The sequence below is a fragment of the Girardinichthys multiradiatus genome, chromosome 1 (genome assembly GCF_021462225.1).
Source record: "Girardinichthys multiradiatus isolate DD_20200921_A chromosome 1, DD_fGirMul_XY1, whole genome shotgun sequence".
Taxonomy (NCBI): Eukaryota; Metazoa; Chordata; class Actinopteri; order Cyprinodontiformes; family Goodeidae; genus Girardinichthys; species Girardinichthys multiradiatus.
The window spans coordinates 31,255,242-31,269,826 of NC_061794.1; the positions used below are offsets into that span (position 1 = coordinate 31,255,242).

Here is a 14,585-nt window from a genome sequence, read left to right on the forward strand (position 1 = left end):
ACATCCAATAAATTTAATTCCACTTCACGATTGTGTCCCACTTGTTGTTGATTCTTCACAAAAAATTTGAATTTTATATCTTTATGTTTGAAGCCTGAAATGTGGCAAGAGGTTGACCAGTTCAAGGGGGCCGAGTACTTTCGCAAGGTACTGTATATACACAGGTATGAATCCCGGAAAGCAGATCATCATCTGGGCTTTCCCAAATTGTTTAAAAGCATAGTAATGCTAGTATATGTAAATGTCAGACTTGAAGAAAGTAGTAAAGTATTAATACTCTCATCAATTAGGCATTTAGTAGATATAAATATTTTTTGTAAACGTAACTCACCTAAAAAACGAAAGGTTTAGTATGATTTAATCCAAGAGTGAAAGAAGTATGAGAAAACTTGTGTTTTTATACAATGTATGTAAAAATCTGTTGCCCCAAATAAAATTGTTTGCTATACAAGACACACAACTCAATGTAATAAGTATGTTCCTCAGCACAAAAAAATGACAAGTCATTGTTTTTGTAAGAATAATGATAAAAAACAATAATGATAAAATTAATCATTAGTTTAAAAGCACATTTGCAACCAATTTCCCTTAAATGTCAAGAAAACACATTTATGGAATAAAAGGGACTGTTTAGAGTTTTTGAAGCAGATTTTCTAGTCATCAGCACTCTTTCTCCTGCCTGTAGTAAACAGCAGTCAGAGTTTGGTCTGAGAACCAGGTTACTTCTGCAGATTAAGCTAATGGCCAATCGGACTGGATCCTTTGCATCTATAAAGGACTCCTATTTGAAAAATTTAATAACTATTTAAGCAAATACGATTTAAGAGATGTGTGCAATAGATGTTTTTTTTTTTTTTTTTACATAGACCAAAAAAAAACAAAATAACCAAAAAAAATAAACTTATTTTCACCAGAATCTGTTGGTCCGGGATCCTTTATTAATAATGATCCATGTGAAATATGTGACAGCACTGTAAACATTATTAGATAGTTTGAGTAAAAACATGACTGAACTTCGCTTTTTTAACAGACTTTGCTGACAAACCTTTAGCTCATTTTTCCAGTTTAAACTTATTTCTCTTTATAAAAACTGAGAGAATGCAGAGCGCTATCTACTGCTAGTAAAATACTGACCCATAAAGAAACTAAGCTATCCCTTCAAAGATGGTCACAAAACAAAGGTCTAGAAGTCCTTATCCTTCTTGTGTTGTAAAACGTTCGTTTTCATCAAGCCGACCCAAGTAAATTTACATCCAAAGCTTATGGAGGCTTCTCTCTGTTCACTCTTTATGCAGGAATTCTACCAATGGCCAGTAGACCATATTCGATATTTCCAAAATTCCCTTTTGATAATTTTTTATAAAATCTTCCAGCAGTTTAATGCTCTTATTCATTGTCCCGTCTCCACATCTCTTTCTTCTTACCATCCCAGCTTAGAGACAGCCAAATCCACGGCCCAAGCAGCCACCATGGCCTCTCCGGTCGACCTTAACATGGCCTTCAACCAGCCCACCTCCCCTACCACCTCACCTGCACCTACCCTGGCCGCCATGGGCACACTGACCCCCGCTCACATGCTGGGCACCCCGTACGGTGCTGTGCCGCTCTCTGGTCTCCTGGGGATGAAATCTGTTCCATTTCTAACTCTGTCCAGCCCCGCCCCCACCATGGCCGCCACCGCGGCACCTTCTCACACCACTCTGGCCGCCTACACCGCGAAGATCTCCTCAGCAAACTGCATCAAAAAGCCAGAAAGACAGAAGTTTGCTCCTTACTGACGAGAGTCTGCTGAAAGACAGCTGCAATGCTCCTCTATAGAGGAAACGTCTGATGTAGCCATATTCACCTGAAGAGATGCTCCTGATTTTAACTCCACAATGCAGCAACAGAGAGCATTGGAGGATGCCATCAAAGGTTTATTTACATTTAAAGATAATTTGTCATTTTGCCATGAATTTATAGACTGCTTTCATCATCGCCTCATTTGTGTTATTGATCATTTTGGGAAAAAATTACAAATTCACCTGAGACACATGTTTAAAAAGTTGATATGTGTACCTCAAGTAAAAAATCAGTTATGTATTTATCCTTCAATAAATTTGTAAATTGTAAGCAAAATCAAATCTCTGTCTACTGTTTCAAGCTTTTATACAATGTCTGTTTGCCTCCAGAAGTTTTTGAAAAAATGTGTAAATGTCCCAGGAGTGTCTTCTTTTTTTTTTTATAATTTCTGCTATGGTACTGTACTTTACTTCAGTGTTATGTCCATTTTGTTGGATTTCACTTTAAATGTAAAACTTGGTTAATCTTTATTTATTAGTATTGTTTCATTTATTAAAAATCTTTTTTTTTCTGATTTGTCAGATGCGTCTGTTCATTCAAGTTCATTCAATTAGATCGTACTTTGAATAAATGCAGCAGTACTGAAAAACATATTTAATAGGAGGATACAACATCAGATTCCAGTTGCTCAGTTTGTTGTTTTTGTTGACAAAATATATAAGAGGTGCTTTTCATCATGGTGCTTTCATGCCCTGAACAATAACTGCAGAATAGCATGAGAAAAGAAAAGATCTCCATGACATACATGTAAGGGTGCACGTACGGAGAATCCTGCTTCAAAGTGCAAAGACAACTCGCTGTTCAGGTCCCTTAGGACAAAACATAGTCAGAGTCCAAGGCAGAAGAGACAAAAACAAGTACAATCCGAGAGAAAGAAATAAAGGAAACAAAGGAGCAAACAGTGCTGCTGTAAACATGAAGTATCTGTATGTGCTGCAGCAACATAATCCTCAGGAGATGGAGCTGGCTGTCTTTTATCCTGCCTCTCCCTTCTTCTTCTTCTTCTTCTTCTTCTTCTTCTTGTACCTGCATCATGGATGTCTGAAACATTGAACTCACAATCTTTGCTGTGACCAAAAATCCTTATACTGGAAGATAACTCAACAGCTCAAACTGTCAGTGTGTCCTACAACAATGTTGAACAAGGAGAGCTAAAACAGTGCATGAAAATTCAGAAAACAATTCCCTAAATACAGCAGCTAATGAAGAAATACACTCTCTTTGAAACACAGTGAAAGGAAACTATTCAGAATTTGCTTTCTGAAATTATGTTTTCCTGTTTTTTTTTATTGTGTTTCCTATTTCCTTCTAGTTGTAGGATTTTGTTGTAGGTAAGGAGAGAATAAATCAGAGAAGCAGCCAAGATGCCCACGATAATTTTAGAGGACTTGCAAAAAGCCACAGCTCAGGTGGGAGCATCTGTTGACATGACAACTATCTGTCATATCCTCTACAAATCTAATTATTTTGAAGACTTACAAAACAGAAAGACATTGTTGAAAGAAAGCCACCAAAAGCTCAGTTTGTCAAAAGCCAGAGGGCACGCAAACACGCGGGAAGAAGGTGCTTAGGTCAGAGATAAAAATTTATTTTCTGTTCTATATGCAAAACATTATGTGTGGCAACAACAAATACTGCCCAGTCCTTTTTTAACTGGAAGCCTCTAATTAAAATCTTGTGCATGGCTTTCAGACGTTTTCTCATTCATTTGAGTTGATGGAAGATGGATTGGGCTAAATATATGGAAATTCCTTAAAAAAAACTGTTACAGGCTAAAAAAAAGACTTCACATTAAGAAAGATGACAAAAACAAAGAACCTAAACATACAGAGTAAGACAGACCCAACAAAAATATTTAGATCAATATTAAATGAACATAATTTTCTGATTTTGTCTTGGAAAATAATTTCATAAACTATTTGTCATTTTCCTTTAGCTTCCCAGTTATAGACTATGTTGTATAAAACACAAAAAAGCGCTAACACACACACACATATATATATATATATATATATATATATGTGTGTGTGTGTGTGTGTGTGTGTGTGTTTTAAATAACAAATATACATCTGGGTTGAGTTGGACACTTATAAGTAGTCAGTATCTTACCTGCATTGGTTGGTTAATAATAATCTCAGTTGGGAGAATTAGAGGTAAATTTTACATTGAAAAGTTAAGCTAACAGCTACTCTGATTTAAATGCACATTCACCTTAAACAACTCAAACCTCTATTTAATAGCTTAAAAATCCACCATATAGAAAAAGATTTTGAAAAGATGCACGTTTCATGGTTTAATTCTAACACTGTGTTGCTATAGATCTCAGATTTTGCCATGTTAAAAAAAAAAAAACATCTGATGGAAAAGCAATGTGGTGTAAAATTGTGTAATAAAACACTTGATTTCACTGAAACTGTGATTTCAGTTGTTTTGGATTAAGTAAATTTGCTGTAAAATTGGCTCCACTCCCTTTGGGATTCAGTAATGGAAATTACCATGATTTTCCTACCTGAAAAAGGGCTGAAGAAAGTTAATTTATTTAAATTATTCATCTACAAATCCTAATTTTGATTCAATTTTTTATCTAGCAGAAAAATTGTGGAAGATGTGGAATTCACTCATGAAAAAAGAATCTGCAGGGTTAATCCTATAAAATATTACCTATTAATTTAACTTGAATTTAATTTGAAATTAGAATTAAACTGGTATTGTATGTATCTAAAAAAAGGTTTGTGGCATTTATCAGACCGGAATGATAGTGGAGAAACTTTTACCGTAACTTTGTCCTCTTTCATCTTGAAAGCCACGTTGTCATTTTGAACAAAAATCTCTCTCTCTCTCTCTCTGAGATAACACTTTAAATAACAAAAAAACAAAAACGCATGCCAAATCCCGTCTGTGCCAACGGGATGGTAATGGTCATTCAACAGCTAGCAGCGCCCTCTACTGCACATGCGACACACTGCGCCCTCCAAGTATAGTACAGGAGAAAGAAAGAGTACTGAAAAGCAGTGAGAGCTGATAAAAGATTGTCTTTAATGTTTGGCATTGTTAATGAATTCCATACCACAGCAGTTATGGGAGTAGGAAAACCACTTTACAACCAAACACTTTTTGATCATGCTAACACCATATGTACAGGAAAGCACATTGAAAAGTGTATAAAGTATTTATATGAGAAGTATGGTGGAGACAGGCCACAGTCTAATGAATTTGTCCTTTCCCAAACACCGATTATAGATATTTATCAATTACATTGATCTCTTGAGTACATGTATATACACAAAACATCAATAAACCTTTTTTAAGGCTTCTGCGATAAATCTCAAAAAATATTTCACAATACTGCTGTATGTACAATAACAGAATGTACATTGAAAAATCCTATTTGAGTATCTCTTCAGTCGCCAGTTATCCTCAAAGCCGTATATAACTAGTAACCTCAAATCCATACAAACTACAGCAGCCTATCTGATACCTTCAGTCAGTTTCTGTGATATGCACACACAACTGATGATCTCACATACAAAAATAGATCTTGTCTAGTCAGCTGACAACTTGATGTACAGAAACACAAAGCCTCCACCTGCAAAAACCAGCCAGGAAAACAAGGAATTGGTAAAATATTAGCTATATCCTTCCAACCAACAACCGGACGATAAACAGCGCAGTTTCTCCTACTTCATAAAAAATAGAAAGAAAGGAGCATTGCTCTCTATCTTGTTGAACTTCAGCCTTCTCGATCATCAGAGTCAAACAGCAGAAGGTGAATGAGAAAGAGCTTCAGGCAGGTCAGAAACATCAGCACTACAAAACAAACAGCAATCTGAAACCAAAGCAGAATGAAACTATAGGAAAACATCACTAGGTAGATATCTGTTCTGTTTTTGTTTTCTCCTTCATTGAGAGGACAGAGTGAAAAATGGCTGTTGCTGAATGGTGAGAGGTCAGACTGCATTAGAGTGCACTTAAGGCAAGTAGGCGATTCCAACACCGTCAAGAGAGACCCGGTAATGCCGCAGTAGCTGTGCGGGTTCAACCCTCACTGCTGACCTGACAGCAAACGCAGAAGGAAAAACGAGGAGAGGAAGGTCGGGGTTCGGAGTCCAGCAGGGCGGAGCGTCAGGGTGTGAAGCGGAGACTTCCTCCTATATTCGCCATGAACATGAAAGCCGACAGGCGAGCGTGTCTCTGTCCTCCGGTTCCCAGCAGTCCCTCATTCATCTCTAGATATCTTTGCCACACACATAAGACTAATGAACTAACGAAGAGTTAAGATAGGGACCGGACTTAAAGCATTTGAACAGAAAACTTGGATTTGTAGCTTGTGCGGTTAAAAGAACATCTCATCTGAATACATTCACGTAGGTGTCCATACACGTGGTATGGATGGGAAACTGGTAGCTCACATCCAAACAGAGAGCTGCAGGCTCAGTCTTAACGAGCTGTGATTCATGAGAGCCATCTGATATGATTCACTATTAAGGAGCACTTAACAGTGTTGTTAAAAAAACATAATGGGCTTAAGCCTTTGAAAACACTACAATGTAGCAAATTTATCAAAATTATTATTCATATATATGAAGCGTTTAAACAAGAGAAGTCACTCCACTGTGAGTAATAGTGTGTTTGCTGTGAAAAATGACATGAAAAGCAAAATTAAGGTCGCTCAGAGATAATACTGCACCATAGATCATGTTTGTTGCAATGTTCCACAAAAACGGTTGAGTCACATAATTGTCAAATGAAAAAACATGCTCACAGACGAATTGTACAGCTGTGTACAATCAATATAAATTTTTGAACAGAGTTAGTTTGTGTTATGCAGGTTCTTCTTTGAATCCCATCTAAGAGACCATGTGGAGTGGTGAAGGTAGTTTGTGCCTCAGACTGCAGCTTGATGGAGTTTAACTCCTTCTCATCCCTTCATGTGCACTGGCGATAAAATACACGGTGACAGGGATCAACCCCAAACACACACATGCTTCACACGAGATGCTCTGGTACTGCTCTCAAGGCTCAGTGCAAATGAAGAGATAAAGACAAGATCGCTCTGACTGAATTCATCTGGAGCCTCCCCCTCACTGGTTCTCTTCATGCTCCTCACTGATGCACTGCTCCCAGGGATGTTTACCTGGGTCCTCCCTGTGGCCGTGGGGGGAGTGGAAGATCCTGCGGGGCAGTGGGATGGGCTGAGGGGTTAGCTCCTCCTCAGGGATGCAGCCCTCTCTCAGGTAGGGTTTGGGGGGCACGGCTGGAGGCTGTGGCCTGCGGTAAGGAATGTGATGAGGAACGTGACTGGGAATGTGGTGGTGCGGGGCCGGGCCGTGGGAGTGGCTCTCAAGCCCAGGGTGGGCGTGTGGGTGACTGTGTGGGTGCTGGTGGGCGTGTGGGTGTGAAGCTGGGTTGCGGTAATGAAAAGGTCGGACTGGGTCTATGGAGTCGATTTCTGTGCCACCATAATGGATGTGAAGGTAGGGAGAAGGCATGTACTCATCAGGGGGGGACCACAGGTGGCTGGGAAGAGGCTCCAAGGCGTCGTTCCTGATGGGACCAGGATCGGGATACTGGCCGCCAAAGTTACTTTCACTAAGAGATGAAACGCCGCTGCTGGCGCTGCCTGACAGAGTGGAGTTACTTCCACCTAAAGCTGACTGAGGACTGGTGGGGGAGCCTGGGATAGGGTGGAGAGGAGACTGGAGAGACAAATACAGCAGCCATCAGGAGTTAAAAACAACTGCTTAACAAGAATGTCCATTTTAAAATTCCAGACTTTTCCTAACTAAAAGTTCTAGATTTTTCTTTCTCTAATTCATGCATCGGGCTTCTCACTTTCAATATAACGGGTACCAGACTGAAAAGAGCAAGTGGCCATATAATAATCAAAGGCACTCTATGTAATAGGTGAAAAAAGTTAAAACAATTTTTTTTAAAGTAAAAATAAAAGCAAATGAATTAATGAAAATAAAAAAACTGTAAATTTTAAACATCTGATTAAATAACTGTGTCATTAGAAGGGCTACACAGAAAATGTTGAAGAGCTTAGAAATTAATTCAACATCTGAATTATGACACCAGCCTCCAAAGACTGGAATTACACACTTTCAGAAATTTTCAAGCACCAAGTCCTATCTACTGCATGCATTCAGACTCTAAAGCAAGAATCCAAACATCCTCCATGGAGATACCTTTCGGAGAGATCGAACAGGCAAAGCAGGAGGGGGGTCACTGTTTTGGTGGTGAAATGCATCACAGTGCATCATGAAATGTCCTGGAAAGAAAAATATGTATTTAAGAAGTAATCGTCTTGATGTGAAGAAAAACATCCATTTTGAGAGCCTTTCTAAACCCGACAAGCTCAATATTGGCTGGCAGCAACTGTCGCAGACGGAATATTCAATTACAACTGAAAACCAGATGTTAAAAATTGATTAGATGAGAAAGTACCTGATGGGAAGGATCTGGGTGGAACAGGGGGCATGATCACTCCTCCAGTAGAAACTGGTACGTAGTTCATCTGCTCCCGGTTCTCTCCATCCAGACTCCAGTTGCTGGAAGCATTGGAAAAGACTGGTGGAAGAACAACATGAAGTCATCACATGAGTTAACACATCACCAACACCTCAGGTATGTGGTAAGATTTCACCTTGTCTTAGCGTTACCTTTCTCCGGTATATTCATGTGAGGATCAGCACAAGGCTTACAGGGGCTAACTTGCTGAAGTAAGGCACGCTGCATGTGGTTATTCTGCCGCAAAGATGAGAAATTATTTTTGTATGTATCTGAAACTCAACAGAAACTCACATGCTGCGTTGTAAAACATTGCCTTTTTGGATAGTGTTGATCATCCATACCTGTCCATTCTCTGCCACGTTGTAATACATAGAGTTGTTGGCTCTCTCACGATGAGACGGCAGAAGCATCATCACTTCTCGGTTGTGTTTGGCCTTATCGGGCAGAGACGGAGAGCCTGCACAGAAAACGATCAAAAAGACCTGAACTACTCTCTACTAAAACAAAGAAAGTATTCATTTGTTATAATTTATGGATTAACTTAATTCTAAACAATCTTTATTTGGTTTTTTTTTTGGTGGCCATTTTCGATATGGGCAGTATGGCTCTCTGTCCAGTGGAAACACGCAAAAAGTTGGTCAAATATAAAAAGCGGTTGTTCGTTGTAAGGCCATTAAAGATTTTTCTACTAATTATTAAGTATATAAATAATTTTCAACATGCGATTTTTTTATAAAAAGTTAATATAAAATGCTAAACAATTTTCTTTTTTTGACATCTCTTTTTTATATATTATCATTTTAGAGGTGCCTATCTCATTTCCTATCAGAAACAAAATTCTTGGTTGAGTGAAAATTATTTATCCACCTAAGAGTAACATCGATTAATGTCCTTTACTACTTATTGCTTCTGATAAATTACTGTTGATCTTAGTTGCAGAATCAGTTTTATTGGGGGATTAATTGTTTGGGAGTTACAAAGTTCCTCGCCCAAAAGCCTGTTTATGCTATAACCACCACCGATTGAAAGATATATTAGATGCTTGGTAAACAGATCTGTGAGGGACTAACGTTTCTTGCATGACTTTCTTCATTTGTTGCTCTTACCTCTGGCACTTGACGGAGCGGAGTTTATAATCTGGGAGGAGTTGGAGCGGATTGAGCTCAAACTGGAGGAGGACGGGCTCGGCTGCAAAACAGTTTAAAACTGTACTCAGAAAAGTGAAATACAATAAAGTCATATTGTGTGCATTTATATAGTGCACAGATGAGCAAATGCTAGTAATTCCAATCATAAATTCAGTTAGATTATGATGTCTTACTTGCATGTGCAACGCTTCTTCTGGGTGCTCCCCCATCAGGCCGTCAGTCATGATGACAAGGTTTCCTGCCTCGCTCGATGTGTGAGAGGACAGGGAGGAGGATGAGTGGCGTATCGAGCCTTGCAGATTCAGAGGGCTGAAGGACAAAGATGTTAGAGACCATGAAAATAATATTTACTGAAATGTTGCACTTGTTTACAAAGATGTAAACTTAATTTTAAAGTTTTTACCCTAACATATAATGAGTTGAAGAGGTAAAATAATTGAGGACATTGTTTTCTCTTGGAGCAATTCTTAGATTGATAGTTGTGTAAGTGGGTAGATCGAATAAAAACAACCCTGTTTGATTTTCAAAATACCAGGCAACGCCTTTGACGGTTGATCCTGGGTTAAATTTAGCTATGCAGCACAACTTATGGCAGAAAGGTTTGAGTGACTGACCTGTGTCTGTGCATCAGCCGGACGCTCTCAGGGCTCATGTGGTTGTGCGAGGAGAGGATGCCTCTGGGAGAATTGACCCCTGGGCAGCCTGCAGGGCCAAATCGATCCATGCTGGGCACACACTGCTGGGACCCAATCACATACTACTCTGAATATTTACACTGCTCACACAAGCAATGAATATATAACATGATGGATGCAGAGAAACGCATTATATGTACAGGTCCTTCTCAAAATATTAGCATAGTGTGATAAAGTTCATTATTTTCCATAATGTAATGATGAAAATTTTACATTCATATATTTTAGATTAATTGCACACTAACTGAAATATTTCAGGTCTTTTATTGTCTTAATATGGATGATTTTGGCATACAGCTCATGAAAACCCAAAATTCCTATCTCACAAAATTAGCATATTTCATCCGATCAATAAAAGAAAAGTGTTTTTAATACAAAAAACGTCAACCTTCAAATAATCATGTACAGTTATGCACTCAATACTTGGTCGGGAATCCTTTGGCAGAAATGACTGCTTCAATGCGGCGTGGCATGGAGGCAATCAGCCTGTGGCACTGCTGAGGTCTTATGGAGGCCCAGGATGCTTCGATAGCGGCCTTTAGCTCATCTAGAGTGTTGGGTCTTGAGTCTCTCAACGTTCTCTTCACAATATCCCACAGATTCTCTATGGGGTTCAGGTCAGGAGAGTTGGCAGGCCAATTGAGCACAGTGATACCATGGTCAGTAAACCATTTACCAGTGGTTTTGGCACTGTGAGCAGGTGCCAGGTCGTGCTGAAAAATGAAATCTTCATCTCCATAAAGCTTTTCAGCAGATGGAAGCATGAAGTGCTCCAAAATCTCCTGATAGCTAGCTGCATTGACCCTGCCCTTGATAAAACACAGTGGACCAACACCAGCAGCTGACACGGCACCCCAGACCATCACTGACTGTGGGTACTTGACACTGGACTTCTGGCATTTTGGCATTTCCTTCTCCCCAGTCTTCCTCCAGACTCTGGCACCTTGATTTCCGAATGACATGCAGAATTTGCTTTCATCCGAAAAAAGTACTTTGAACCACTGAGCAACAGTCCAGTGCTGCTTCTCTGTAGCCCAGGTCAGGACCTTCTGTCGCTGTTTCTGGTTCAAAAGTGGCTTGACCTGGGGAATGTGGCACCTGTAGCCCATTTCCTGCACACGCCTGTGCACGGTGGCTCTGGATGTTTCTACTCCAGACTCAGTCCACTGCTTCCGCAGGTCCCCCAAGGTCTGGAATCGGCCCTTCTCCACAATCTTCCTCAGGGTCCGGTCACCTCTTCTCGTTGTGCAGCGTTTTCTGCCACACTTTTTCCTTCCCACAGACTTCCCACTGAGGTGCCTTGATACAGCACTCTGGGAACAGTCTATTCGTTCAGAAATTTCTTTCTGTGTCTTACCCTCTTGCTTGAGGGTGTCAATAGTGGCCTTCTGGACAGCAGTCAGGTCGGCAGTCTTACCCATGATTGGGGTTTTGAGTGATGAACCAGGCTGGGAGTTTTAAAGGCCTCAGGAATCTTTTGCAGGTGTTTAGAGTTAACTCGTTGATTCAGATGATTAGGTTCATAGCTCGTTTAGAGACCCTTTTAATGATATGCTAATTTTGTGAGATAGGAATTTTGGGTTTTCATGAGCTGTATGCCAAAATCATCCGTATTAAGACAATAAAAGACCTGAAATATTTCAGTTAGTGTGCAATTAATCTAAAATATATGAATGTTAAATTTTCATCATGAAATTATGGAAAATAATTAACTTTATCACAATATGCTAATATTTTGAGAAGGACCTGTATATGCAATTGTCCAAGTTCCAGCACAAACCGCAGACTGAACACAAAATACCCACACAAAGAAAGCCCTCTAAGACTAAAATATATTAAAGTACGACAACCTGACAGCACCCATGTTTATCCTTTTTACAATTTGTCATGCTACAACCACAAACTTTAATGCCTTGATGTTTTTTGGCCTACCTACAAAAACCTACATCAGGTGGAAAACTAAAAATGCACATCAGTCTGAGCACATCATCACCACACTGAAACATAGTGGCAGCAGCATCATGCTGTGGGAATGTTTTTCTTCAGTAGAGACAGGGAAGTTGGTTAGAGCTGGTGAAAAGATGGATAAAGCTACTTACATGACATTCCTGAAAAATCCATGGAATAGTTTAGATCAAAATATAATAAACGTTAGAATGGCCCAGTCAAAGTTCAGACCTAAACCCAGTTGGAAATCAGTGGTAAGACTTGAAAGTTACAAATGTTTTCCATCCACTGAATCTGAGCATGACCCATTTTGCAAGACAAACATGAAATAATTTAGTCTCTCGGTGTTCAAAGCTTGTAGAAAGATACTTCAAAAGATTTGCAGCTGCACGTGTAGAGAAAGGTAGTTCTGCTCACACATGCCACACAAACATGCCACACTTTTCAGATTTTGGTAAAAGATTTTGAAAACCAGATATAATTGTTTCCATTTTACAATTTAAATAATAAACATTCATGTTTGTGGTTGCAACAAAACACAAAGGTTTAAGACAAATGATTTTCTGCAAAGCAAAGTATGTCAGGAAAACATTTACAGAATGTTTCCTTGACATCCTTTCCAACATTCTTCATTGTCATTATGTCACCGTAACGAAATTTAGCTGAGACCCGGCTCAAAAGATACACATGTAGGTTATAGACACTTCCAAATTTTAAAACACTTATAGAAAAAGAGAACATGTGTACATGGAATGTGGCATGTAGTATTTAGTATTTTCATAAAGTACAGCTTGTGAGAAACAGACTGAGATGGGCTGGTGGTTTGTTTGATTGTCAGCAGGGATGTTTAGTGTCTGCCTGCAGGGGGCCAATTGCCTTCACTGCTTTGGGAAGGAAACTGTTTCTGAGTCTATTTGTCTTTGATGTGATGTTCCAAATGAAATGGTTCCCATGAAAACCAGAGTCATGGCTGTGCATACTCACATGGTGTAAACCTGTCCTCATCATGTGGAACTGGTCCACAAGCTTTTTGTGCAGAGGACGCATTTCTGGATGCACCAGTTTCTCATGAACAGCCAGCCCCACTCCAAGAATGTGCACCTGATGGCGTAAAAAATAAAAACAAGGAGGTTTACTGAAATATGTTTCCATTTCCAAAGCATTTCTGATTCTACTAGAGCATTTAAATTGAGTCTGACCAGCTCCTGCATGAGATCCTTCAGATGCGTGATTCTCTCTGTGTCCTCGGGGTGACTGCTGATGTAGTCCTTATCGAAGAAGGCCTGTTGCAGAGCATCAAACAAAAGATAAAGATTTCTCACAGCAACAGCTCAACACTCATCACTTCTACACTCGTTTCCCCTTCGCTCTGCCCTGAAGCGGTACCTCCTGATATCTGGCGATGCCTCCGTTAACAGCAGCATCTATGACGCCATTGAGACACATGCTGAGCGAGTTGATGTTGCCGTGATGCTGCCTGTGTTGGTACTGGCTAATCAAAGTCCGCAGCTCCTGGGTCTTATTTTCCACAACGTAAATGGCATTCTCCAGCGGGCTCACCTCCACCTGAAAATACAGATTGAGTTCATAGTAAACGTGCTAAGGTGTTATGAATGAAGCAATATGATTGATATGAGCTAACCAGTTCTCTCCTTTCCACCTCTGCCCAGCGGGCGATCCCAGGGAGAGGGCGAGCCAGGATAAGGGTTGTTCTCTCAATCCACAAACTCTGTTGAACATGCAGATAAAAAGCTAAGGTTATTTTAACAGCATCATCTAATATTGGTAAAAGCCAGTGGGCATCTGACTGTGTATTACAGATAAGAAAGCTGGCAGGCAGAAACACAGTTGTAGACTGGTGACCTACATGCTCAACACTTTGTGTGGTTTGATTTTAAATCTGGGTTACTGTGTCATAGAAAACTACAATATGATGCATAAGCAAGTCTCTGAAGCCTCCAATGGTATTTTTTTACATTTCAGTTGTAGTAGACAACATTGCAGAGTTTTGAAACATATGATATGATAATACCTCTTAAATAATTCAAGGAAAGCAGGAAGATCTTTAGGTTTTCTCAGAGATTCTGCCTACATGTGTCATGTACTGGTTGGGGTTAAAATTTGTGAGTATTCTAATAATGTTTTACACATTAAAAGTGTGTAGGGTTGTTTGTGAAACCTGATCATGCTACTCTTACATCTCTGACCAAAATCAGAGTCCAGAGGCTGTCCAAATACCATAGATGGGTTAACGTTGTTTCTACAACATTACGTCTATGTTAATTTGGGGAAACATCAAAAAACAGAACCTGTTTTTCCTCACAATCTTTCACACAACGACACCTTCCCAGATAACCTTGCAGTCATCACCTTATCTATGATTTCATAAATTTCATTAAGAGTTTTGTGAGCCAAACAGTTTTTACCCAAGTCTTTTTAA

At 39.6% G+C, this 14,585-nt stretch overlaps 2 protein-coding genes across 4 annotated transcripts in view; one reads left to right on the forward strand and one right to left on the reverse strand.

The window, feature by feature from the left end:
- The window catches only part of LOC124874744 (poly(rC)-binding protein 4-like), a 61,526-nt gene extending 59,170 nt beyond the window's left edge, over nt 1–2,356 (forward strand). Inside the window, exon 14 of the mRNA XM_047376240.1 lies at nt 1,433–2,356. Coding sequence (XP_047232196.1) covers nt 1,433–1,778 — 346 coding nt within the window. The 3' untranslated portion in view covers nt 1,779–2,356. The remainder of the gene's footprint in view (nt 1–1,432) is intronic.
- A 2,498-nt stretch (nt 2,357–4,854) lies between these two features.
- Nucleotides 4,855–14,585, reverse strand: part of LOC124872200 (dedicator of cytokinesis protein 3-like) — an 81,307-nt gene continuing 71,576 nt past the window's right edge. Inside the window, exons 43-54 of one of the 3 annotated variants that reach the window (XM_047371971.1) lie at nt 13,788–13,874; nt 13,532–13,711; nt 13,345–13,428; nt 13,130–13,246; nt 10,118–10,239; nt 9,677–9,812; nt 9,462–9,543; nt 8,697–8,812; nt 8,505–8,589; nt 8,290–8,412; nt 8,031–8,113; nt 4,855–7,538 (exon numbers count right to left, since the gene is read on the reverse strand). In XM_047371971.1, the coding sequence (XP_047227927.1) occupies nt 6,924–7,538; nt 8,031–8,113; nt 8,290–8,412; nt 8,505–8,589; nt 8,697–8,812; nt 9,462–9,543; nt 9,677–9,812; nt 10,118–10,239; nt 13,130–13,246; nt 13,345–13,428; nt 13,532–13,711; nt 13,788–13,874 (1,830 nt within the window). In that variant the 3' untranslated portion in view covers nt 4,855–6,923. Of the gene's footprint in view, nt 7,539–8,030; nt 8,114–8,289; nt 8,413–8,504; nt 8,590–8,696; nt 8,813–9,461; nt 9,544–9,676; nt 9,813–10,117; nt 10,261–13,129; nt 13,247–13,344; nt 13,429–13,531; nt 13,712–13,787; nt 13,875–14,585 lie in introns of all 3 variants that reach the window. The other 2 variants (XM_047371967.1, XM_047371959.1) reach the window with 2 other exon arrangements.